Here is a 26186-nt window from a genome sequence, read left to right as displayed (position 1 = left end):
TATCCACCCTGACAAAGTTCAGTGCCAGCTAGGGCTATTTGATGGGGTGATGTGATTTAAAAAAAAAAAAAAAGAGTAGTTAGCTCAAATAACTAAATATTGGCAGAATACAATCTCTAAGACAGTTTTCCCTGTATACAGGGATAGCTAGCTCTTACTTCACAGAAGGCAGTGGCAACTCACTCCAGTACTCTTGCCTGGAAAATCCCATGGACGGAGGAGCCTGGAAGGCTGCAGTCCATGGGGTCGCTAACAGTTGGACACGACTGAGCGACTTCACTTTCACTTTTCACTTTCATGCATTGGAGAAGGAAATGGCAACCCACTCCAGTGTTCTTGCCTGGAGAATCCCAGAGACAGGGGAGCCTGGTGGGCTGCCGTCTATGGGGTCCCACATAGTCGAACATGACTGAAGTGACTTAGTAGCAGCAGCAGCTCTTACTTTATACTTAATGAATAAACATTGAGTATTACTTTTTAGAGAACTTTAAAACAAACTTGAAACTGAAAACTGAGATACTCGTATATCAGAAAACTCACCATTTTAAAGTATACATGCACTTCAGTAGTTTTTAGTATATTCACCAGGCTGTTCAACCATCACCAGTACCCAATGGGAAACACTTTAATCATGCCAACAGAAAACCTACGCCCATCACACTCACTCCATTCCGTCATCCCTCCCCACCCCTGTCCCAGTGACTACTAATCTACGGATCTGCTCATTCCTGACATTTCATATATATGGACTCGTGTCTGACTTGTTTTCAGGGCTCATCCACACTGTAGCGTGTAATTGCACATCATTCCTTTTTACTGTCAAAAATCTGATTGTATGGATATTTCACCTTTTGTTTATCCACTCACCAGTGGCTATTTGGATTGTTTCCTGCTCTTGGCTATAATAATGCTAGTATGAACAACTGTGCACCAAGTTCTTGTGTGGATAGGCTTCAATTCTCTCAGATTATATATATATATATGTGTGTGTGTGTATACATATATATATGAGTGGAATTTTTAGGTGACACTTTTCAACCTTTTAAGGAACCGTCAAACTTTTATACAACAGGTAAGTATTTTATCTTGTACCAACACTGTACAGGGGTACAATTTCTCTTCTTCCTCACCAATACTTGTGATTGTGTACCTTCTTGATTAAACAGGATAGTAGATAAGGAATACCGCATCATGAATTCTGATCTGCATTTCCCTAATGACTAGCATATTAAAAAGCAAAGACATCACTTTGCTGACAAAGGTTTGTCTAGTCAAAGCTATGGTTTTTCCAGTAGTTACCTATGGATGTGAGAGTTGGACTGTAAAGCTGAGGCTGAAGAATTGATGCTTTTCAACTGAGTGTTGGAAAAGACTCTTGAGGGTCCCTTGGACTGCACGGAGATCCAACCAGTCCATCCTAAGTCCTGAATATTCATTGGAAGGACAGATGCTGAAGCTGAAACTCCAATACTTTGGCCACCTGATGCAAAGAACTGACTCATTGGAAAAGACCCTGATGCTGGGAAAGATTGAAGGCAGGAGAACGGGACGATAGAGGATGAGATGGATGGAAGGCATCAACCAACTCAACGGACATGAGCTTGAGCAGGCTCCAGGATTTGGGTGATGGACAGGGAAACCTGGCATGCCGCTGTGCATGGGGTCGCAAAAGTTGGACACGACTGAGTGAACTGAACTGAATGACTAGAGATGTTAAGCATTTCCTAAGATAACTGGCCATTTATTTCTTTGGAGAAAGGTCTAATTGGATTCTTGACCATTCTTACATTGAGGTTTTCTTGTTGAGTTCTGCATATGCTCAAGATTAGCAGATATTTTTTCCCATCCTGTGGAGTCTTTTCACTTTTCAAAAGTAACCTTTGAACCAAAGTTTTGATGAAATCTAAATCATGTTTTTGTGTCTTGGTCTTTGGTGTTATATCCAAGAAACTTAACTAGTTCAGTCACCACGAGTTACACCTGTATTTTTTCCTAAGAATATGCCCAGCTGTCTCAGAGCCATTTTTAAGATTCTTTCCTACATTGGTTTTGGGACCCTTGTTGAAAATTGTGCATAAGTATGTGCTAAGTGACTTCAGTCATGTCCAGTTGTTTGTGATCCTATGGATTATATAGTGCACCAGGCACCTCTGTCCCTGGTATTCCCCTGCAAGAATACTGGAGTGGGTTGCCACTCCCTCCTCCAGGGGATCTTCTCAAACCAGAGATAGAACCTGAGTCTCCTATGTCTCCTGCATTGGCAGGTGGATACCACTAGTGCCACCTAGGAATATGAAAGTTGCTCAGTCGTATCCGACTCTTTGTGACCCCATGAAATTCTCCAGGCCAGAATACTGGAGTGGGTAGCCTTTCTCCTCTCCAGCAGATCTTCCCAACCCAGGGATCAAATTGGAGGTGGATTCTTTACTGGCTAAGTCACAAGGGAAGCCCAAGAACACTGGAGTGGGTAGCCTATCCCTTCTCCATCAGATCTTTCCAAGAATAGAACTGGGGTCTCCTGCATTGCAGACAGATTCTTTACCAACTGAGCTATGAGGGAAGCCCCTAGGAAGCCCCTGTTGAAAATCAATTGACAATAAACTTAAATGTTTATTTCTAGACTCTCAATTCTATTTGTCAGTAGAAGGTATCTATCTTTGGGAATTCCCTGGTGGTCAGTGGTTAGGACTCTGTGCTTTAACTGCCAAGGGCATGTGTTCAATCCCTGATTGGGGAACTAAAATCCCAGAAGCCAGAAGTTACAGCAAAAAAAGAAAAAAAAGGTTACCTATTCTTACTAGGTGATGGCTCAGTGGTAAAGAACCTGCCAAGCAAGCAGCAGACTTCAATCCCTGTGTTGGGAAGATCCCCTGGAAAAGGAAATGACAGCCCACTGCACTGCAGTATGCTTGCCTGGGAAATCCTATTGACTGAGGAGCCTGACGGGTTACAGTCCATGGGGTGGCAAGAGTCGAACATAATTTAGTGACTAAACAACACCGTAAATGTAATTTTCTTAATTTCACTGCTGCTGTATAGAAATACAACTGTGTATTTGTATATTAGTCTTATGCCTTGCAAACTTGAAATCATTAGCTCTTTGTGTGTGGATTCTTCAGAGTTTTCTGTGACATCGGTCATCTGAGAATACATTTTACTTCTTCCTTTCCCACTGGGTGTGTTATTTCTTCCTGCCTAACTGCCCTGGCTAAACCCTTATTGAAAGATTGAAGGCAAAAGGAGAGGATGAAATAGTTAGATAGCATCACTGACTCAACAGACATGAATTTGAGCAAACTTGGGGAGAGAATGGAGGACAGAGAGCAGCCTAGCGTTCTGCAGATCATGGGGTCAGAGTCGGACACGGTCGCAATGGAACAACAATAAACAAAACCCTATGTACAACGCTAAACAGAAAGGGCAACAGGGGCATTTTTGATCTTAGGGGGAAGGGTTTTTACTCTTTCATTATTAAGTCCATTAGTTTGAGCCTTTCTTTCAGATTGAGGAAATTCCTTCTTGAGTTTGTTAAAAGGAAATTTTAAAAAAGACTCTGGTAGGAAGCACAGAGTCGGACACAACTGAAGCGACTTAGCAGCAGCAGCAGCAGGAAGCACTTAAATATAGGATTCAGATACCAAATATAATTGACAAATTTCTATCTATCACCCGTGCTTTAAAAAAAAAAAAAACTAAAGGGGGAATTACCTCTCAAAAAGTTACTTAAAAGATATTCCTCTCATAGTAACAAAATTCTAGATTTCTAGCTGTATATCTAGTTTCCGTTGGTAAAAACCACATGCACCAAAGTAAAATGCTATTATTGCAAGGGTGGCCAACCTCATCAATGGTAAAACCTCAACTTCAGAAGGGATCAATATTCACCAAAACTTAAAATTACATAGAACAGAACTGACATTTTTATAACCCATGTTTTAATGTAATTTCAGGTCATTTAATTCACAAACGCTTATGGAATGCCTACTCTGCTTAAGTCACTGTGCTAGATCCTCCCAAAGACACGGTGTATATTAATGTGATTGCTAATCACTTTTTCTAAATGCTTGCTTCAGGGACTACATCTGGAACTGAACATAGCCACAGTGCTGTGGTATGGCCACCCCTGCTCTACACTCTGGTCTCTTCAAGAGGTGAACATAGCGGTCATTATCCTGGTAAGGCATGTAGATTAGTAATCACCATTCTGTTACCTGCAGAGAAATAGATTAACATCTTTTATTTAATACTGATAAACGAATAGCTTTTATAAAAATGGATGGCTTAGGTTTACAAAAAAGTGAAGATTTTATGCTAATGTCAGCCATTAAAAAAGACATACTGAAACCCAAACAAAATCAGAATTAACTTGTATAAATTAAAAAATAAGTTATAGATTAGTGAAACTGTGGGAAATGCTGTATGTTAAAGAAATAAATAAAATCCACATGCAACTAATTACAAGTTTATAAATACTACTCTCAAAAAGTTATCTAAAAGTCCTATAACCTTATTTAAAAACACTGATACATTATCAAGATTCATAATCTATAAGAAACTCTAATTTGATGTTATATTTAAGGAAATACTGAAAATAATCGAGGTATATTTGATGCATTAGAAACTACCATTTGAACAATATTTAATATTAAATATAGTTTAATTTTAAGGTCTTTCATTTCAGTCAAAAATTCATAAATGTAGATTTAGTTTGGATTGTATGACAGAGGAGACAATAAAACTTGATCTCAAAGACATGCCAATACATTTTCTTGAAACAAAATCTCAGCAACCGAGAATTTTCATACTGTGCATGGGAATAACTAAAACCTTTATTAATACGGTTTCCAATAACAATGTGAAAATTGAAATTATCAATTCAAAGAGCAGTGAAATTTGAAATTTAAAAAAGTAGACTAGATATTAGGTAGGGGATAAAAGGTAAAGGAAGACAAAAATGTTTAATACTATTCAGCACTTCCCCTCTGTACATAATGTTGCATATATACAACTACTCCATTTTAATTTTATGACTTTTATGTAATAATGAAATCCCCTGAAGCAACCTAAGGTTTACAGATGGTGTTCAACTTGGGGCGAAAAAGTAGAAACACACTTGATTAACAATTTTCACCCACACATTTCAGATAAACATTTTTTTCTTTTTTTGCCAAGATTTTCATAGTAAAATCATAAATATAGGAAATACTTTCACTCCTTCAGTGTTAAAATAGAAAACCAAACAATGCCAACAGTAGTGGCTTAATTACTGGCATACAAGAAAAACACAACACCAATGGGTTTTCATTATGCATTTTAAATAATATGTGCATTTGCTTCATTTTTACATTTACAAATTTCCTAGTCTGTTATAGATAACAGCACTCAATAGTTTTGAATCCATTGAGATGTTGCTTTCAATTTGAAATATTGTGTGTATACATGTATATAAAAAAATAACCCAATGTATGACTCATCTGACAGATGTTCAAGATCAATAAAAGCTTATTTTTGAAACATGCAGTTAGGAGAGAGGGAAGCAAGCCAACCTCTCCACGTTGTCTTGTTGCTGGCTTGTTTTTGCAGTGGTATCAACAGTGGTTTTTGGAGGGAACCCTGTGCCTTCAGCCTATCAGATACCAGCATCAACAAGAGGGGCAAAGGAGATGGGAAAGGGAGGTGGGCAGGTGTTAGATGTCAATTTTAAAAGTGTGCATTTCCTATTCTTTCTAGTTATAGGATAAAAATAGATCAATGAGGAAAAAATTTATAATTAGAAAAAAACTGCAATCAAATCAAGACATAAGAGCCGAATTAAGTTCTTTTAATAGATTGCATATATAGATGTTTAGTCATACTCTTCGATTAACTCTTTAAGAGTAGAACTTTATATCCAATTTACATGCTTCAAATATCACCTTTCCTCTTTGTTACAGTAAGGTCTTGTACCCAAATATCCACTTGTACACTGAGAGCTTTAAGAAAAAAACAGGACACAGAGGGAGTTGCCATTTTTAGCAGCAATGAAATATCACTAACCCCTTTTAACATACCGAATTCAAGTCACTATCAGAGGTGAGTGCACCACAAAGTCACCAGGTACAAAATTGCTAATTCATTTTTAAATTAATAACTTGAAATTACCCCTGCCCCCCACCCCATTACATCCCATCTTTTTATAAACAGCAAACATTTTGCTATTTTATACATAGGCTAGCAGGCTTGTTTCAATATGAAAGTGCTAATTCATTTACAGATTTTTTTTTAATCAGTTATGTAGTGCTACAATAAATGTCCAATAATCTACATAGGAACAATCTTTGATGAATGAAAATGATGAAGATTGAATAAGGCTATCCATTACCTTATCTTATTTACATATAAAGAATAGATACCCAATGGTGAAGGAGAGACAGAAATTGGACAAATACTCATAGGTGTAAAAATTACATCTACCTTTGAGCTTATACTGTAAATGAGACATTTTAAATAGTCCTGTAGCCCATGCCTATTTTTTTCCTCAGAAAAAGAAAAGCTGCCTTCATGACATCCCCTCCTGTTGCAGATTTCCACAGTGTCACTTGAACTTTCAGTCAAATCCTTACTTTCTTCAAAAAAGAAAGAAAATACTCCCTACCCCCCGAGTTACCTCCCTCCCCGGCCAAAATCCCTCTAGTTTCATTTTCAGTGCCAAGTTGCATGATCAAGTCCCACCTTCTGGGGTTTCTTTGTCCATCTATTGATCAATTAGTTTAGAGTAGATAACATGAACCAGTTCTGGAACCGCTACTAGGAGGAACACAAGCTCTTCACTACAATCACACTGCAGGAAGGAAAGTGGTAACTCAATTCATCCCTGGTGCCGGGCCTCCAAAATTGAAAGAACTTGGCACGACTGGAGCACTGAATTTGTATCCTCCATGTTTCTCAATCATTTTGGATTCTAGAAAAACAAAAAGTAAACGTTTGGTAGAGCATTCGATCAGCTTACTACTTTGGAGAACAGAACGAACCAACAGACATTAACAGCTAAACCACCAATATTAGCCAGGAAGTTCCAAGCTTTGGTCTCTGTTCTCCCTCCATATGTAAAGAAGAGAAGTGTATAATATGTAGATAAGATGAACTCTCTTGTATGCTGTAGACTTCTTAGGCAATTTTACTTCCCATTGTTTAAAAAGAAAAATCTTTAAATACCCTATTTTGAGTCAAACAGTGAATCAATAGGATCCAAATCCAAAGGTAGTAACAGCTAATGAATTTACTGCAAGCAAATTCAAATATAAATACTTTAGAAAGGAGGTATAAATACTTCCTTTTTTATAAGGAGGACCCTCGCTGAATATAAAACTAGTCTTACTCACAGTTATTAAGACCTACAAAACTGTTAGAATGTGTATTACCTAAAATATCCTATATTGAAAAACATTTATATATTGTTAAGCATGAAACATTTACTGATGAAAAGAAATGATGTATGTCTTTAATATACTTTTAAGAAACTGCAGTTTTCAGAATTTTCCACTATCAAACCAGCCCCATGAGGTTTAGCAACCTTATTATAGTCTTCAACTACACGTAAAATCAAGAAATTGTGGCCCAAACCAAAATTCATCTCATTCCTACAGATTAGAGTGAATTTCTTATCACTTCCAACAACTGTAGCTTTTACATAATTTAAATCACCAAATTTAAATTTTAAAGCTGTATCAAAGTTATTAATTGCATTAAAGAGGGTCAAGTAACATACCATGGGCTGCTCTTCTTTGATCAGCTAGAGTCGCTATATCTTGTAACTGTTTTCTTTGTTCTTCATTAAGACCATGAGTCAGAGCCTGATACCACACAGGATTACGATTTTGTATAGCTATCAAAAAGAAAACAAGGTAAAATAGGGCGGTAAGAGTCCTGGTAGTTCTCTACTATTCTGTTCCCTCTACTCTACCTCCAGTACTGAAATTCTGATCTCGTTTATATTTTCCGAATAATTACCTACAGTATTTTAAATTGTTTGTGAGAAAAACATACAGGGGAAAAATCTATGGTTTAGCATTATGCCTCAAAAATCTAATCATACTCAAAATCCTCACCGTTAGTAAACAGAGCCTAAATCAGTTGTTATCTAACAAGTAACAAAGTAGGGAAACTAGAAATAAAGTTAACTCAAACTCCTTAGAAGATTCAGAGTTAAAGCAACTTAAAAATGGACACATTCCCACATTCTAGATATAATTCTCAAATTCCTACATTAAAAAACAAAACCCAGAAACCTTAAAAAAGAGATGACTGGTACAAAGTAAATTATTTTTTTCTGCATTTATTCAAAAATCTTTCTTAAATATATGTAGTCTTTCCATAGAAAGGTACTCTGCAGCACTTACATATTTTTATATTATAGTCTAAATAATGGTCAAATATAACCCGTAAGAAGGAATAACAAAATTTCCCAGCATATCACAAGACCAGGTGTTAAAAATCTCACTGTTTAATGAAAACACGCACTAGATAAGTTGATAAATAATGGTAACAAGTCTAACTATATACGTCTGTGTTTCAATTAGCTACAGAAAGGGGTCTGTGTGTATGGTGAGTGAGTGAGAGAAAATGTTCTCTATAAAGGCTTTCCACAAAATAAAAAATTTTTACAGAGTAATTCCCAAGAATGAAAACTCATTTCCTCATGATATTCTACTTTATTGCCTTTACTGTGCATGAGCCTTCTATTATAAACCATCATTTAGGAATTAACATGTGTTTAAGTATACAAAATACAAAGTCAAGGACAAAAGCCAGTCAGTTCTTGGCACTTCAATCAATTTTAACAGCCTGCCACATAGCCCCAAAACAATTACTTGCATTTCCGCAACCTTGCATCAAAATTGCTTTGTCGTGGGCTTGGAAGATTAATGCTTTGCTTATCAGAGAATTTATTCTACATCAAAATTCATAATGTATAGGGATGATAAAATAGAAAAGTAGTTAACTGGAAGGAAAGGAGGTTCAAATATAGTGTCAATTTAAATTTCTTAAGCTAGGTTAAAGCATACTGATGTTGTATTTTGTTGAAATCCAAGTAAATGATTATCAAAAACAAAAAGTGGCACCTAGCAGTCTATAGCCACACATTGTGAAGCAGGAGAAAAGAATAAAGATTCCCAAGACTATACATGTAAAAAAATGGTCAAATTCTCAGATAGGTAAGCACAGGTTTAGCCAGGGGGGAAAACACACACAAACACAAGAAACATAAGGGTAGATACTTCTGGCGAAACCTGGGAGGCTACAATGAAGTATACAATTTTCCTATGATGTGCCTATTTCAAAATTATGATCTAAATAAAAGTAAAATAACAGGATGAGGAAAATACTCTGAATCTCTAAGGCAATAGGAGAAGTAACTTTGGTTACTTTGCCTAACAATCCTAAATCAAATTCTAGTTTGGGTTTGATATACCCCAATCTCTTCTTTAGGGGACAGACATAAAGAAGAACAGTTTGATTCAGGAAAATGGGTCATATGGAACTATCTGAATTACATAGAACAAGTAAACTTACTCTGAAATATAGCTTTAAATATCTGATACTCATCAACAGGGTTATCTTCATCATCAATGATTGTAGAATAGCCTTCCAGGGCAGTTTCTTCAGCATCATCTTCTTCCCAATCTTCCTCATCTCCATCTTCACCCGCCTGCTTAGCCAGAATCTCCAAATATTCTTGTCCATCTTCATCAATATCATCTTCATCACTGCCCAGTTCCTCTGCCAAGTCATAAAAAGGTGCTCTTGTTAACGCTGAAATATTCTGTTACTCATTTTAACTCACTGACAATGATCATTGTTGGAAAATCACAACTGAATAATTCAAGGGAGAGTTCCAGGAATTTGTGTTTAAATACACATTCAGCAATAAATAAAAAAAAAATTCTCACAGAAATCTAAGAAAACTACCACAATTGTTAATAATCTAGATTCCAGTATTCTATTATACATAGATTCTAAAATTGGAAAATGGACTGAATGAGAGCCAGCACTTGGCATGCTCTGAACCTTATGGTATTTACCAAACCAAATAAATACCAATAGTAAAGCAACAGTTTGTTATTTCCACAGGAATACCTTTTACGAGATTTTTTTTTAAAGGCTGGCTAAGATAATATATGATAAAAGACAAAAATGGCAATTATCATATTTTGGAACCACTACAATAACTTAAACAACATCTATTTTTACTCTTGTGGTCTGTAGTATCTCACAGGTGAAATGTATTAGATGCTCACAAACACTAAAAACCCCAAACCAAAAATCATTTTTGCCTGCTGCTGCTGCATCGCTTCAGTCGTGTCCGACTCTGTGGGACCCCTATAGACGGCAGCCCACCAGACTACCCCACCCCTGGGATTCTCCAGGCAAAAACACTGGAGTGGGTTGCCATTTCCTTCTCCAGTGCATGAAAGTGAAAAGTGAAAGTGAAGTCACTCAGTCGTGTCCGACTCTTAGCGACCCCATGGACTGCAGCCTTCCAGGCTCCTCCGTCCATGGGAGTTTCCAGGCAAGAGTACCGGAGTGGGGTGCCATTTTTGCCTAGAACTGCTTTATGTAATGGAGATACAGCTCAAAGTTCTGCCCTCATGGACCTGATACTCCAGTGGGAATCTAGTGAGAGTCTATGAATGAATGAACGTGTAAATATTTAGCTATGATCCCACATTTCATTAGAAGAAGGGCTAAAGGAATAAGTCCAGTGATATTTCTAACTAGGTAATAAGACTGGCTTCCTACACTGCAAATCCCTTACCCGTTTCATCATCATCTTCAGCTTCATCGTCATCGTCACTGTCATTCTCGTGTTCTGCGTGGCAGGCATAAGCTCTTTTTAATCCATTAAATAAAAGAATAAAAGCTGGCAAAATCTGTCCAGAAACCTGATTTAAAACTTGTGGTATTTGTTCCATATCAATAAGAGCACACAGGCCCAGAACACACATCTTTCTGTCGTGAAGCCTGAAAAAAATAAAATAAATATTTTCTTCTTTTCCTTAAAAAAATTTTGCACAGTTCCTCACAAAGTTATATAAACAAAGACCCAGTACATGTCACTTACCCCAAGAAACAATCAACATCATTAAGCCATTGTGTAATAAAATGATTTGTAACTGGTTCAACATTATTAGGGAAGCGAAGATTTTCTAAGGTATTGAGAAGTAGGTGTGGATTGTAATACAAAGCTGCAATGGCAACTTGCAGGCACATTGTTCGAAGCTCACTTGTCTTCACCTCTCTCGTCAGCCTCTCTAAAGCTGCTTCCACAAATAAGGGAATACACTATAGAGAAAGAACGAAACATTTCAAAACTGTCAGTAATAGCAGGCATTAACTATCCTGACCATATTAATTTTCTGGTTTCCTCAACTAAACACTTTTCCATTAAATGATCCAATAATTTTTATTGCTGAAGCATTTCAGTGGGAAATCCAATTTTAGAGAAAAATCAGTCTTCACTGATATGAGAGCCCCACCACAAGAGCAATCATGGATTCAAAATATTCCTACTGACTAACCTTACTGTAGTAATCATTTTGTTTATTTCCATACATATTAAATATATGGTCACTATTAAATATTGGTTAAATTTTAAACAATTTTAACATGTTATCTTGGTGTCATAATAAACTACAATATATATATATATAACAAATGCCCAAAAACAAAAAGCGGAGGGAAAGATTCCTTCTCTGAATCCTGCAATCTGAATCATTAATGGCTTCACTGACCTGGTCAATGCCACGCCCTTTGCACTGCAAAATGATGACCTCTAGCAATTTTGCTGCATGACACTCTGCATCTTCTCCTGCAACTCCTGTAAGAACCTGATCAACAGAAAATATAAACTGCAAGGAGGCATCTCAAAACCTTTAATCAGTCTGTAACTGCTTAAGTATTCAAGAGAGTCTAATAAATAAATATGAGTGATTGCACAGACTACAGTCTAAAGAACTGTAAGGATTTGGAGTTGTTTGTCTGTAACATTGGTCTAAATAATCAAAGGACCTCCCCTGTTGTGCCATTCTGGACTGTAACAAGTTGACAACCACTGTGTCTAAAAAAAAAAAAAAATACTGGCAATGGATTGTGAGATGAGCAGGATGAAAAGGCAGTCTGCTGATGGCAGAAGTTGTCCCCAGACAAGAAATAAAAGCATGTAATTCACATGCTCATTAGCACTAGAGGAATCAAAGGGTTAAGGATAAGTGTTTTAAAATTGGAGTATGGATGGCATAGCTATCTCTGTTCCTAGAACATCAACATAAACAATTAGCAATAAATAATAACATAACTAGATTATTCTGCCACTAAGTGTTCAGAAAGAATGAGGATGACAAACACATCTAAAAACTTCATGGAGGAAAATCATTTTTTAATGTCTGGTTTTAAACAACAGACTGAGAGTTCTCAACAAATACTGTAAGGAACTCATGTTACCAATTACACTAACTCGGATATCAAAGGACCCCAATCAATCATTTTATCTCCTACTTAAGAGCAAAAAAAAAAAGCAACATTCACCATATATATGTATCTTATGATTTTCCAAAAATGGCCTAGTACTTTTGACTTTTTAAAAATGAACCTTCAGATTTTATAATCTTGCTATTTACTAATACTGTACAGCTACTGCAAACCCACAGCCTCCAAGGAGTTCCTTTCTTTTTTTTTCCTTATTAAAGTAGTTGATTTACAATGTTGTATTCATTTCTGGTGTAGAGCAAAGTTGATTCACTTACACATAGTATGGTTTAGTCGCTAAGTTGTGTCCAACTCTTTGCGACCCCATGAACTGTAGCCTGTTACGCTCCTCTGTCCATGAGATTTTCCAGGCAAGAATACTGGAGTGGGTTGCCATTTCCTTCTCCAGGAGATCTTCCCCACCAAGGGACTGAACCTGGGTTTCCTGCATTGCAGGCAGATTCTTTACCAACTGAGCCACCAGCGAAGTCATTAATACATATCCACGTTCTTTTTCATATTATTTTCCATTATGGTTTATTATTTATTTGAACATCAGCAGAAGCTTGTTGTTTATTAATTTTATATATAGTAGTTTGTATCTGTTAATCCCAATCTCATAATTTATACCCTTCCTCCCCTTTTGGCAACCATTAGTTTCTTTTCTGTATCTTTGAGTCTGAGAATGTTCTTTATAAGACATTGATAATCATTTCTGGCCTTTTCTTCTTTTGATTCAAAACTTAGCAGGGAACAAGCGAAGATAAGATCCAGGCACTAAAATCAAGAAATGTAGCTCTAATTAAATACCAGAAGGTAGACATAAATACTTGTCAAAGTCATCAATGAGAGATCTAGGAATCAAAGCCATTTTGTTGATAACTTTTAAATAATCCTTATTATATCAAACTCATATGATATTTACCATAATGTAGTATCATGTCTCTTTACAATTTTGTACTTTTTATAACACAAGCCTCACATGTTCTTGTATTAGGGTGACCTACCTTTTTGCACATACTGTATATCATTTCAAGGTACTTGGTATCAGATAGAAGTGTGTCTGTATCAACTGTTACATAATTATGAAGCAGAGGCATCATATCTGTATTAATAAAAAAAATGTAAGTTAAATATCTTTACTAACATAAATGCTGTGTTTCTGAAAAATCTAAGAAAAAGAAGCAAGTCTGAATGTTTTATCCCTAACATTCACTTTTAATTATTCATTTGTAATTAAATGTCAAAATGAGCCTATTATTAAAGTATATTCCTTCATATTTAGTAAACATAAAGATTATGTTAAAGATTATACCAAGAAGACTGACAGGAAACAGAAACTTAAGAATATGTGTTTTAGTGAAAAAGATCTCAAGTGATAACTAAATCAAAATGTATAATGGAAATCAAAGCTAGGGTCATCTTGGAGCATTAATTACTACTGATAACTTATCCAAACAAGGAAGCACTTAAGAATATGCAAAACTTTGTGTTCAAGTGATATACTAAAACTGAATACAAACAGGGGGAACCCTAAGTATTTCTATGATGACTTCACCTACCTGTAAAGTAATCAAAACCATCTTGCTGAAAAACCTCAAATACCAGAGGTAGTAACTGCCACATCTGTGGAGACACTTGTTGACATGTCAAACTGTGTGCTAAAGAGAAGATCTCCTCATAGAATTCTAAAAGAGAATACCAAGTCATTAGGACAATGCTTGCTCATATGAAGTAGTAGGATATTCTCTGAACAATCAGAGGTATCTACCTAAGACATGCTGCTGTAAAACAGTTCCAATGACCTGCAAGCAGATTCCTTCAAGCTGCTGGGTTATCTAAAAGAGAAGAAAAAAATCATATGGAATTGCAGCACACTGAGTGAATTGTTAAATAATATAATAATTCAATGCATTTACATGTAAAGTCAATATTGTCAACAAATTATTTTAAGCCTTTGTTTCAAAATGGAATGTTTCAAAATTGTGAATCAATCTGGGAATGAAACTTAATACAATACCATTACAATCAGACAAACAAGAAATAACAAGTATAGTTTACTATAAGAAAAAAAAATATCCTATAAAAATGGAGCCACATCATTCTGCAGAGACTAAAATCTTGTAATTCAGCCAAATGTAAGTGAAGTTAACAGAGATACAAATCAATAGCTTACTGAAAAATTATTTAAAAGAAGGTATTAATCCTACCACTCCCAGTAAATTTTTAAGTCAGCTCCATTTATCTAACAGTGAGCAGTGCACCCAAGTCATACAAGATAGATAGAATATACAAATTCCCCTTTTAATTATCAGTATGATCCTCAATTGGATCCCAAATTCCTAACAGTCATCATAATGTTAAAAAGTGCAGGAAGCAGGACATCCATTTGGAATACATACAGTGTACACCTAAAAATGGTTAAGGTGGTATATGTTATACGGATTATACCCTAACTAAAAAATTTTTTATTAAAAAGGAAAACTAGCGAGAGTAAGTTTTCCTAGGAATCACTATACCTTTAGATCTGAGAAAGGTAACCCCAAACTCAGAGCTTTGAGGCAAAGATACAAATACCTCCCTCCTATTCCTTCTAAAATATTTATAAGGTACTATGAAAAGGGTACTACTAGTTAAAAGATAGCAAAAATCAAGATATGTGAGAAGATGACCAAAGACTATATGTCAGAGGGCCCCCCAAAAGCACAAAACAACTGATGAAGAATGGCTTGAAATTCCCTAAAACTTTTACAGCACTGGATTATTTTCTTACTTCTTTATGATCTTCAACTACACTAAGAAGTGTGTCGATGGTATTCAGGATTCCCATAGCAGTAACTGCTTTATCATCACTTCCTTCTTCATCTGGCCCAGTCTGGATTACTTGATTAAAAGTCATTGCCTACATTGAAGAGAATATAATTAAGCTTTGCCCTTAAAGCAGTATAAACATATTTTTGTCTAAAACATAGTTTTTAAAATGTTCTAAGACAGCACAACTGGCATTTCCAAATCAATTAATATTATATAGTCAATGGTACTGCTCTACCACTTACTGGGTCACTTCAAACAGACTACTTGACCTCTTTTTCCTGACATATTCACAGAGATACTGTGAGGATTAAATGAGGCAAGGCATAGAAAATGCTTAATATTATGAACATTAGTATTACTGGCTGACATTTGGGGCTTCCCATGTGGCACTACTAGTAAAGAACCCGGCTGCAAATGTAGAACTAAGAGATGAGGGTTTGATTCCTGGTTGGCAAGATCCCCTGGAGAAGGAAATGGCAATCCACTCCAAGTTAGAAGGAGCCCCACCCCTTCTAACTTGGGCAAGTTAATTAACCTTTTCATAACTCACATTTTCTTTCAGTATAGGAATATTCCTCACAGAGGACTGTATGAGAATTAAATGAGTTAAAATATGTATCAAGGACTTAGAATGATGCCTGATATACAATAAGCTCTGTGAAAACACCTGCTGTAATCTAAGTAATGCATACATTACTGATCAAATAACATACCAAATGCTGTGTCATTTCTACTGCAATAGGAGTAACTTCTTCACTGTACTCGCAGATCATTTTCTGAATTACATTGGTAAGATCATCATTTTCTGTTTCTCTTATAATGTGAAGAAGAGCCTGCATGACGGGTCTGATGAACGGTGTGATATATTCTTTAGCTGTAAGAGAAAGAGGAAAAAACTTCTGGTGCCAACAGCTAAAACTCCTTAAAACCTGAATCAATATATACCAAAGAGTAAACAAGAAATACCTTAGAATGAAAAGGAAGACAATATGTCAAGTTTTTAGGACTATGTCTTATACATACAAATCTTTTACCTTTCTCTTGATTGCTGATCAGCACTTGAAGTGCAATGGCAGCTTCCACTTTAACAGGCATTTCCCTATCATCTATCAGACATCTTCGGGTCAGTTCTAGGGCTGTTTGCAAGTTCTGGTCACTTTTGAACTTCACTTCACAAAAGTAGTGAAGGACCCAGCAAGCCTTTAAAAAAAAATGCAGTGAGTTACTATAGGTGTCTTACATTAAATTCTACCATGTGACAATATTTCTAGTGCCAAAGTTCTTGTGTGGGAATTTGGAGGCTGGCCAGTGGTAGATGAAGTCAAAAGAGACAACACTAGACCAGTACTATGATCCCAACTTACTCTTTGGCTGCATGATGTTTGTGTGGATAGCAAGATCTGAATGCAAAACACAGACAGATGCTGCTATCAGACACAGATGAAAACTATGCACACATTATGAGCAGCCATTTACAGAAACACAAAAGTCTAGGATAACATAGGGTTTTAAAGTGAACATCTAAAAGCTTCCATATAAAAGTCCACATAAGCAGTTATTCATTATAAGACATAAATATACAAAACAATACAGCTTTAAAACATACCCTGGCTCTCATGTAGCCTAGTTCACTGCTGAAGAGAGGGAATACATGGTTCTGCAACATGTATTCCATCTGATCTTTGTAGATCTTTTTCTGTAAAAATAAACAAATATAATCATCTCAAATGTCAAACAGATACACAAATCCTTAAAATGACTAATGGTGTCAAAACATCTTAATTCTCAAACATTAACATCAAAATCACTATACATTTTTAAATCTTTTTACATCGTTTGTTTACAAAGCAATTATGTTGGACATGAACACCAGTGGTGTTTAAGTAAGAGAAGAATGGTTAATTTTATTCCTTATCTTACAAAACATTTTTCTCTTATAAAATTATTATAATGAAAGAACCTCTGGAAAGGTTCTACATGAACAATACAGCATAGATTGAGAAATATTCTGCTCTCAAGGTAATAATGGGAAGGGATATATTCAGGTTTACAAATTTCCAGCAAAACCAATTTTCTGAGAAGAAAAAACACTACAATTTAATACAATATGAAAAGAAAATAATTCATGCAAAAAGAATTATCTTCAGCACAAGCAATAAAAAAGAAATATAGAAGACACTTTCAAAATCATAAGAAAATGTACCTTAAAGGACACCATCAAGAATGTGAAAAGATAAAAGATAATCCACAGAATGGTAGAAAATACTTGCAAATCACATACAGCTGATCTTTGAATAATGAGGCGGTTGGCACACCAACCCTCTGTGCAGTTGAAAATCTGCCACTTAATTTGCAATTAGCCCTGAATATCTGTGATTCTGCATCTGTGGATTCAAACAACTCCATTTGTGGATTCAACCAACTGTAGTATTTACTACTTAAAAAAATCCACGTTAAGTGAACCTGAAAACAGTTCAAACCTGTGTTGTTCAGAGGTCAACTGTATTTGAAAGCTTTTTAAAAGCATAGCATTTAGAATATACAAGGAATTCCCTGGTGGTTCAGAGGTTAGGACTCTACACTTTTACGGCCAAGGGTCCAGGTTTGATCCCTAGCTGGGAAACTAAGATCCCACAAGCCACCCAGTGTGGCCAAAAAAATTAGATTAAAATATATATATATATATACACATATATGTATATATATATATCAGAACTCTAACAAATCACAGTAAAAAGATAAATATCTTCATTTAAAATGGACAAAAGATTTGAACAGAAATTTCTCCAAGGAAGACTGGACAATAAGCATAAAAAAAGATTCTCAGTATCATTAGTCGTGAGGGAAATGTAAATTAAAACCACAGTGAAATTACCATTTGATACCAACTGGGATGGCTATAACTTTAAAAGACAGACAACAGCCAAGTGTTGATAAAGACAAAGACACTGGAACCATCGTCACACACTGCTAATTAATACATAAAAAATGGTACAGCCACTTTGGAAAACAGTCCAGCAGTCTCCCAACATTTCATCAGCAATTCAAGTCACAGGTATGTATTCCATTTATATGAAATGTCCAGAATAGAAAAATCCATTATCAGAGACATAAAGGAGATAACAACTAGGGCTAGGAGATTTGGGAGAAAATGGGGAGTGATGTCTAAAAGTTTCTTTTGGGGATGATGAAAACTCTTGGGAATTAGAGTTGATGGTGGCACAACTCTTTATAAGAAAAACAACCGAACTGTATAGTTTAAATGGACAAACCATATGGTATATGAAAATTGCTCAGTAGTGTCCGACTCTTTGCAACCCCACGGTCTGTGCATGGACTTCTCCAGGCAAGAATATTGGATTTGGTTGCCATTCCCTTTTCCAGGGTATCTTCCCAACCCAGGGATCAAACCTGGGTCTCCTGCACTGCAGGCAGATTTTTATCATCTGAGCTACAGGGCGTTCCCTGGTATATGAACTATACCTCAATTCAGTTTTATCTCAATTGCCACTATTAAAACAAACTAATTGCATGCACGTGTGCGCACACACACACACTCACACACACACAAATACCTTCAGAAGTATTTCGGCTAAAGAACCAATCATATGCAGGGCTCCATCTTTTTTTCGAGGATCAGCATTTGGTTCTGTGAGAATCTGGTAGCAAAATCCCATAGTCTTTTGTAGTACCTAGATTAACAGAGAAAAGTACTGCTTTACCGGATATCCAAAAATCCTTCTAAAACACTGATGACAAGATGATCTTAAGTAACCATTAAGAACTAAAAGTTTGGGTTTAGAAAATGCAAACTATTATATACAGAATGGATAAACATCAAGGTCCTGCTGTATAGCAGGATGAAATATATTCAATACCCTGTGATAAACTATATATGTAACTGAATCACTATTCTGAATAGCAGAAATTACTACTGTGAATGAACTATACTTCAATAAAATAAACAAAAAAACATCCTAAGTGTATATCTGAACATATTTTAAATATTAAAGCAAAAGTTATCCACATACTAAATAACCCACCTCTTTCCTCTTACTACAGGCTGTAAACAAGAGCGTCTGGGCAGCAGTGGTAGGAGAGATGAAATCCTCAAATACATCTGGAGAATAGAATTAACACAGAATATAGAAAAATAGTAATTTCAAATTTTTCATCAAACATTTTCATATAGTTTACAAATGATTTTCAGTGATAACAAAAAAGGACCTTAAATTTTCACTAAATCTTCAAAGACAAACATGAAAACAAATCCAGATCTCCAAAGAATTTTGCAAAAGCCTAATGCCTTGTCTTTTCTGTACGAATTAAATCTTAATCCATTAACTTCTCCCAATGATTATTTTCTATCATATGAAGCCCCACTACTGTGAGAATTTTCACAATGGGGTCACAAAAATACCAACTACTGAAAGTACCTAAGATTTTGGTAGGAAGAAAGACTAATACTCAACATTAGCCAAATTACAATTCTTTAGTTCCATGCAGAGACTCCGTATGACTCCAGCTTTCCGTATGCCATCTTCTCAACTTCCATACACATGATGACTGACATGGGATCCAAAAGCACAGTTCAGATACTTAGTGTTAAGGTGTACCCTTGAATTTCTAACAGTTCTGGCATGTGCCAGAGGTATATCCAACAGTCATAACCTACTAACATTATTGTATTTACATCTGCTAAAAATGAGGATTATCATTATCAAATGACCAAACTAATGAAAAGCTTCCCAAATGACTTAACAATGGATAAATTATATTAAAATAATGGGAGATTTTTCAGTTCCAAAGGTGAGGCCTTAATATTCAAGGTTTATCATACAGAACCTTAACTACTGACGTATTTTGTTTCTAAAAAAGTAAAATGTCCTCACCAAACTTCATGCGTATATATTCATAAGGGTCTTCTTGCCAAAGTTCCTCATCAGCATCTGTATAGCACATCAATGGAAAAATAACATCTTGGATAATGCCCTGCAATTTAAAAGTTAAGAAAGTAACCTTAATTCAGTTTTCAAATTTCTAATAAGTGCTAAAATAAAAATAACTCTACAGCATGTGTTTCAAAGCTTAATATCAAACTTCAGTAAAATATAAATGCATTAAAATGCATTCTCAGATCAACCACCAATGTACATAATCTTACCCTCTGTGCAATAAGGGTAAGGCACATGTCAAATAAGACATGTATACATACATAGCAATTAAGTATTCTTAGAAAATACAAAGTGAAATTTTAGTCCATCAAACCCTACAGTTAAAAACAAAGCAAATACACTACTGGAAACAATACATAAGCCAATTAGCCTCAGAAGTAATTTGGTGCAATAGTCCTGTGTCTATTCCAAATTACATGTTAACTAGTCATGTTAAACTAATCATGATCTAACAGAACTTAAAGGCAAATTTTTAGGTAATAGTTTCAGATTAAACAAATAATCTGAATATTCACAAAATACCTTTTATAAGGTTTTTCAAGGTGTTACTTTATTTTTCTAATATAAAACTATCAGAACTAAACCAAGTAACACACATTAAAAAATGGATTTTTTCAACCTTTTTGATAATTAATGTTATTTCCATTATATTTTCTAGAAAAATAGTTCAGATAGAAAATTGTTACTTGTATATGAGGCTTCAGATTCTTCCAGGTGAGAGCATGGGAAACTCCTTGATTAATATAATTTAACGTCTGTTGTAAAACTCGGGGAGCCATATATTGCTTCTCCTTGTACTGATATAACACCTTCAATAAAACCTTTGAAAAAAAATTTGATCAAAACCCAAAGCTTAAATAGAGTTTAACCATTTACAAGCTAGCAAAAACATCTGACACTACCCAGATCATCATCATAAAATAACCACCAGATTCTATTAAAAAGGAATTTTTTAAATTATGTATTGGAGAACTATATTTATTCCCAAAGTAAAATAAACAAATTGAGGTAACATTGTACATCAAAGGATGAGTTTCTGATTAAATACAAGAAGAAAAAATCATATGCTATTTATGAACACACCACTGAGACAGCACTATATTGTTAAAATCAACTTTTAGGAAAATCTTACCCAAACCATTTAAGCAATTAATGACTGCTAAGAGTTCTAATTCATCTTTGATATTTGAGAATAGCAGTTGTTAAAATATGTTCCACAGACCTCAGAGGGTCTGACAGGTCAAAACTATTTTCATAATAATGCTCAGACATTATTAGCCATTTTTGCTGTGTTGACACTTGCATCAACGATACGAGAGTGGCGGTGGTAAAACCTCAGGCGCCCAACAGGAGCCAACAGAGCGGCGCTCAAGGGTGCTAGCAGTCATCATCTTCTTTACAGCCACATAATCACAGAACAAACTTGCCTTAGCGATGTCCTTCACGAACCAGTAATGCATACATGCAGCACTTCTGCTACACACCAAAGTACAATGCTTGGAAGAAAAGCGGAAACAGCTTTTTTGGGGGGGCCTTGTTTATCTCACAAGGCCTCAAAAAAAATGAAGCAACACTTGCCTATCCCTCCCAAGGCAAACCTTCAGTAAAAGGCGAAAGATTAATTTCGAAGAGAAACAAGAGTCAGAAATGAAAAAGTTTTTTCCAACAAATACCATAAGCTTGAACGAAAAACTGATTGATAAAAATTATGGTTATTTAGACTTGTGTATATGGCAGATTTTTTTTTTTCCCCTCAAAAATGAACAAAATGAGCCTCTCACTGAAGTGAGAATATGTTACTGGTATTAAAATCCGAGACTTCAAGCAAAACTAGAATTCTCAAAATCTTACACCCACCACTTAGTTCCACTTGACAGCTTTTAAATATTTAAAGATACTTCTGATAAGATCAGTGGTGATATGAATGAATGAAAATTTTTAAAGTTACATAATGAAATCAATTAGCATTCAGAAAATTGCCACTGACCCACTAAGTCAATATTTTCCAATGACCAAGGCAGGATTACAAAATCATACATGGATAAAAGACCCATTCAAAGTACAATACCAAACCAATGAATGTTAATATAACAGAATATGAGATGTTTATTGCTATAGTTTCAAACTCTACATTGCAATTAACCTTTAAGAAAATACCACTGTCAAATGTTGGCATGATATAAAAAATTTCCAACATTATGTGTTAAGTATATTAAATCAGTCTTTTCTTTTCCAACTTATCTTTGAGACCAAATTATCTTTATTTACTTCCATTAGAACAAATTAAAACAATGAATAGAGAGGTAGATGTGGTATATGGCTACCTTTTAGTAAGGCAGACATTAAAGATATTAGTAAAAATGTGCAACGATGCCATTTCCTCCTGCTAAAAATTTTTCATTTTGGAAAAGAGCTATTTTCAACAACAACAACAAAAAACATGTATTCTATTAATATGTGGCAGATTTGCTATTACTTTTAAATAAATTAATACTGTTAAATTTTGTCTCAGTTTTTAAAATGGTAAATATCATTACATATAATATAATCCATAATCCAGATTGTAAGGAAGTCCTGAGACCAAAACATTTGCTAACTACAGTGTTCAAGATGTTAAAGACTGCTACATGCAATCTTTGGATGACAAAGAAACTAGAAATAAGCAAGATAAATTAACAGCGCCATGTTTTTACATGGAAAAATTATCTTAAACTTACTTGTTGGACACCAACAGCAAATGCTTTCAGAAATACTTCAGCAAATTCATTATATTCTTTGGAAACATTGCCAGGACTTCCATACCTAAAAGAACATTAAAATGCCCATCATGTCTTTATAATGTTTTATATCAGCACTTACTAAAATAGCACCAAATCATGAAGATTGAAAAAAAAAAAAACAAAACTTAAGTTATCACATAATGAGAAGTGTTTACCTTTCAAAAAGCCTTGCTAAGATATGTAAAGCCCACTTCTTACATTTCCACCATGGTAACTCAGGTCTATCATCTTCTTCAACTTGAAGTGTTTCCTTTAAAGAGACATTTATTTAATGACAGACAACATAATCTAAAAGGAATATAGAGTGAGTTCAGAACAGATTCACAAAAACATGAATGCTCCTCCAACATTGGCCTTTCATTATAAAAGGATATACTTGGAAAAGTACTAACCTTTGTTTATAAGAGGCGTTTTGCTTCACTACTTAGTTACAAAGGACATGCTTTTTCAAAGTCTTATAAAAGTTTAAACTCAAAAACATTTTAGTCATGATCCAAATAATACAAATAAAGGCCTGGGCAAGCAGCTTAACTAAAACCAGTATAGTTAAAGGGCACAAATCAAAAGGGCACAAAAAACTCCATTTTAAAAATCTACTTTCAGAATACTAGTTTAAATATATAAACAGATGAAAATATTCATTTACAAAACTATTTGTAACAGAGAAAAATGCCAAGAACTAAACATTCATTAATAAGGAGATGTTTAATTATGGAACATCCATAACAGACTACTACACAACCATTAAAAGAATGAACTGGCTCATTATATTACTGACCTAAGACAGTCATGACATATTTTTAAAGACAAAGAAATGAGACTGTGAAACAACCAAAACTTCCATACACTGCCAGTGACAGCAATGATACAACTACTTTGGAAGTTATTTATAAAATTAAACATATACATTCATAGCAGCCTTATTTGTAACACTAAAATCTTGAAACTACCCAGATACACATTAACTTGTAAATAAATATAGAACATCCTTACAATGGGATACCACTTGTCAATAAAAAGGAACTACCATAACACAACATGAATGCATCGTAAGTATATTAAGTAAAAGTAGACACACACAAAAATCACCTTTTTATTAGATTCTACGCAGGCAAAATTAATATATGGTGCTAGAAATTAGAATGGTGATGGTAGAACGACTAGATCCAGCCATGAGCAAATATTCTAGGTGCTGGTTACTTGAGTGAATATGACTGCTACAACTCAAACTGTTTACTCATATGTGCATGTTTATTATTACAAATGATACCAAAAAAGATGCAGAATATAGTTATGAAAACTCAAAGTTATATTTTATACCTATTAAATGTATACAGAAAATAACACATCAAATCACTTTTCTATGGAGTGGAAGGAAGGTCCTATTTACTTCTTCAGCGTATTTTTAAAATAAAAATTCGAGCACTAAAATGCAAACTAAATTACAAAACAGGAGATTAGTCTCACTTATTCCACTAAAAAAAATTATGTTGGTAAATTATATAACCCTTCTATACCTCTGTTTAAAATAAATTCAGGATTTATTTTTTTTTTTGAACATTAGATAAGCAAGGTATGCAAAAGTACTTAAAACACACTAGGGATTCAGGAATTGAAAATTTGCTACCTCTCTAGAAAACTAGATTATAAAGAAAAATTGTGGTTATTTAAAAAATTGTTATTAAATGTGAAAAAAATAAGATTTTTTATTTATGGACAATTCTGTTTATGGGACTGAAAAACCAATGAATTGTACACTAAAATAGTGAATTTTATAGTATTTGAGTTAGATCTCTATGAGGTTGTTATTTTAAAACCAAGTAATATAACTAACAACAAAGTCTGACCAACTTGTAAATCAAGTTCTTCTTCAGTTCATCCAAGTCTGACAAATCACTAGACTAAAATCCAGCTACAGGCTCTTTGTTTCTTTTTGAGATATAACTGATATCTAACATTGTGTTAGTTTTAAGGTATAAACAGAATAATTTGATATATGTATAAACTGCAAAATGTTTACTATAGTAAGTTTTGGAAGATGGTGTAAAGGTACAAATTTCCAGGTATATGATAAATAAATTCTGGGGACATGGTATCTATAGATTTGATTAATAATAAATAACAAAAAAATATTGTTTATCTGAAGGTTGCTAAGACAGTATATTTAAAAGTTCTCACTGTAAGAAAAAAAATTCCTAACTATGTCAGGTGATACATTTTATGAACTCAATTAAAAACTGAAGAACAGAGAATTAGGATGGAAAAAACAAGCTATATATAAGCACCTTAAATAATACACAAAACAACCTTTATAATTTTTCCCTTAATATACTCACATATATAAACAAATGAAACATGTATTTAGAAAAACTTGCATCACAAAATACACACATTCACAAAGAATGTATTAGAAAATATCAATTAAAATTCTCAAAAGGTAACTAAATATTTAAGTTCAGTGATATAGGAAATACACTTACATTAGGTACATCCCTGTTCACAACAGTCTTTAAAATTTCTATCCATTCTGTCAGATTCTGTTGGTTTATCAGCTCCAGTGGTAATGTATACTAAATTAAAATCAAGAATCAATATTTTAAAATCTTTACAAAAGAAAATCCAACTTCCTTTTACTCTTTATAAAACCTAAAAAACGTACTTCATGCAATCCACATTTCTTTTAGTAGACAGGCAAATTTCTCATCTGGCTGATTTGGTTAGTTTATGTACAATGGTCAACTGTGGCAAAGACAGTCAGCATTCTTGTCTGATTCCCAAATTCCTGGGAATACATCTAATTTTCACCATAAGGTACGATATCTTTTACTGAGTTAAGGAAATTTCTATTCCAGGATACTTAATTTTTTTTAAAGCAGAAATGATTATTTTATCAAATACTTTATCTACCATCCTTAAAGATTGTTTTACAGGTCTCTTTTTGAATAATATAAAGCTTAATCACAAAAACTGGTTTTTCACTCCTGACATTCTCATGTTTCTGGGGTAAATCATATCACTTAATAGGAACTTAAAATCAACATCCTATTTAGCATTTCAGGACCTCTATTTTCACAAATGAGCCAGTACTACATTTTGATTTCAGGGTATGCTAGTCTCAAAAAATCAATTGGGT

At 34.6% G+C, this 26186-nt stretch overlaps 1 protein-coding gene and 1 non-coding gene across 2 annotated transcripts in view; both read right to left on the bottom strand.

Moving 5' to 3' along the window:
* Window positions 1-5800: 5800 nt before the first annotated feature.
* The window catches only part of IPO7 (importin 7), a 43884-nt gene continuing 23498 nt past the window's right edge, over window positions 5801-26186 (bottom strand). Inside the window, exons 6-25 of the mRNA XM_025266634.2 lie at window positions 25534-25623; window positions 23209-23303; window positions 22991-23075; window positions 20960-21094; window positions 20211-20310; window positions 19362-19438; window positions 18894-19010; window positions 16925-17014; window positions 16353-16518; window positions 16032-16192; window positions 15278-15406; window positions 14276-14342; window positions 14067-14192; window positions 13512-13609; window positions 11772-11867; window positions 11102-11322; window positions 10796-11001; window positions 9553-9759; window positions 7748-7864; window positions 5801-6940 (exon numbers count right to left, since the gene is read on the bottom strand). Of these exons, the coding sequence (XP_025122419.1) occupies window positions 6843-6940; window positions 7748-7864; window positions 9553-9759; window positions 10796-11001; window positions 11102-11322; window positions 11772-11867; window positions 13512-13609; window positions 14067-14192; window positions 14276-14342; window positions 15278-15406; window positions 16032-16192; window positions 16353-16518; window positions 16925-17014; window positions 18894-19010; window positions 19362-19438; window positions 20211-20310; window positions 20960-21094; window positions 22991-23075; window positions 23209-23303; window positions 25534-25623 (2481 nt within the window). The 3' untranslated portion in view covers window positions 5801-6842. The remainder of the gene's footprint in view (window positions 6941-7747; window positions 7865-9552; window positions 9760-10795; window positions 11002-11101; window positions 11323-11771; window positions 11868-13511; window positions 13610-14066; window positions 14193-14275; window positions 14343-15277; window positions 15407-16031; window positions 16193-16352; window positions 16519-16924; window positions 17015-18893; window positions 19011-19361; window positions 19439-20210; window positions 20311-20959; window positions 21095-22990; window positions 23076-23208; window positions 23304-25533; window positions 25624-26186) is intronic.
* LOC112579741 lies at window positions 16599-16783 on the bottom strand. The gene has a single exon (XR_003104077.1). It is a non-coding gene; the product is annotated as a small nucleolar RNA SNORA23 (small nucleolar RNA).

This window comes from Bubalus bubalis, chromosome 16 (assembly GCF_019923935.1).
Source record: "Bubalus bubalis isolate 160015118507 breed Murrah chromosome 16, NDDB_SH_1, whole genome shotgun sequence".
In the NCBI taxonomy this organism is placed as follows: Eukaryota; Metazoa; Chordata; class Mammalia; order Artiodactyla; family Bovidae; genus Bubalus; species Bubalus bubalis.
The sequence above is the reverse complement of the archived record's forward strand: the minus strand, read 5'-3'. Positions and strand labels throughout refer to the sequence as shown.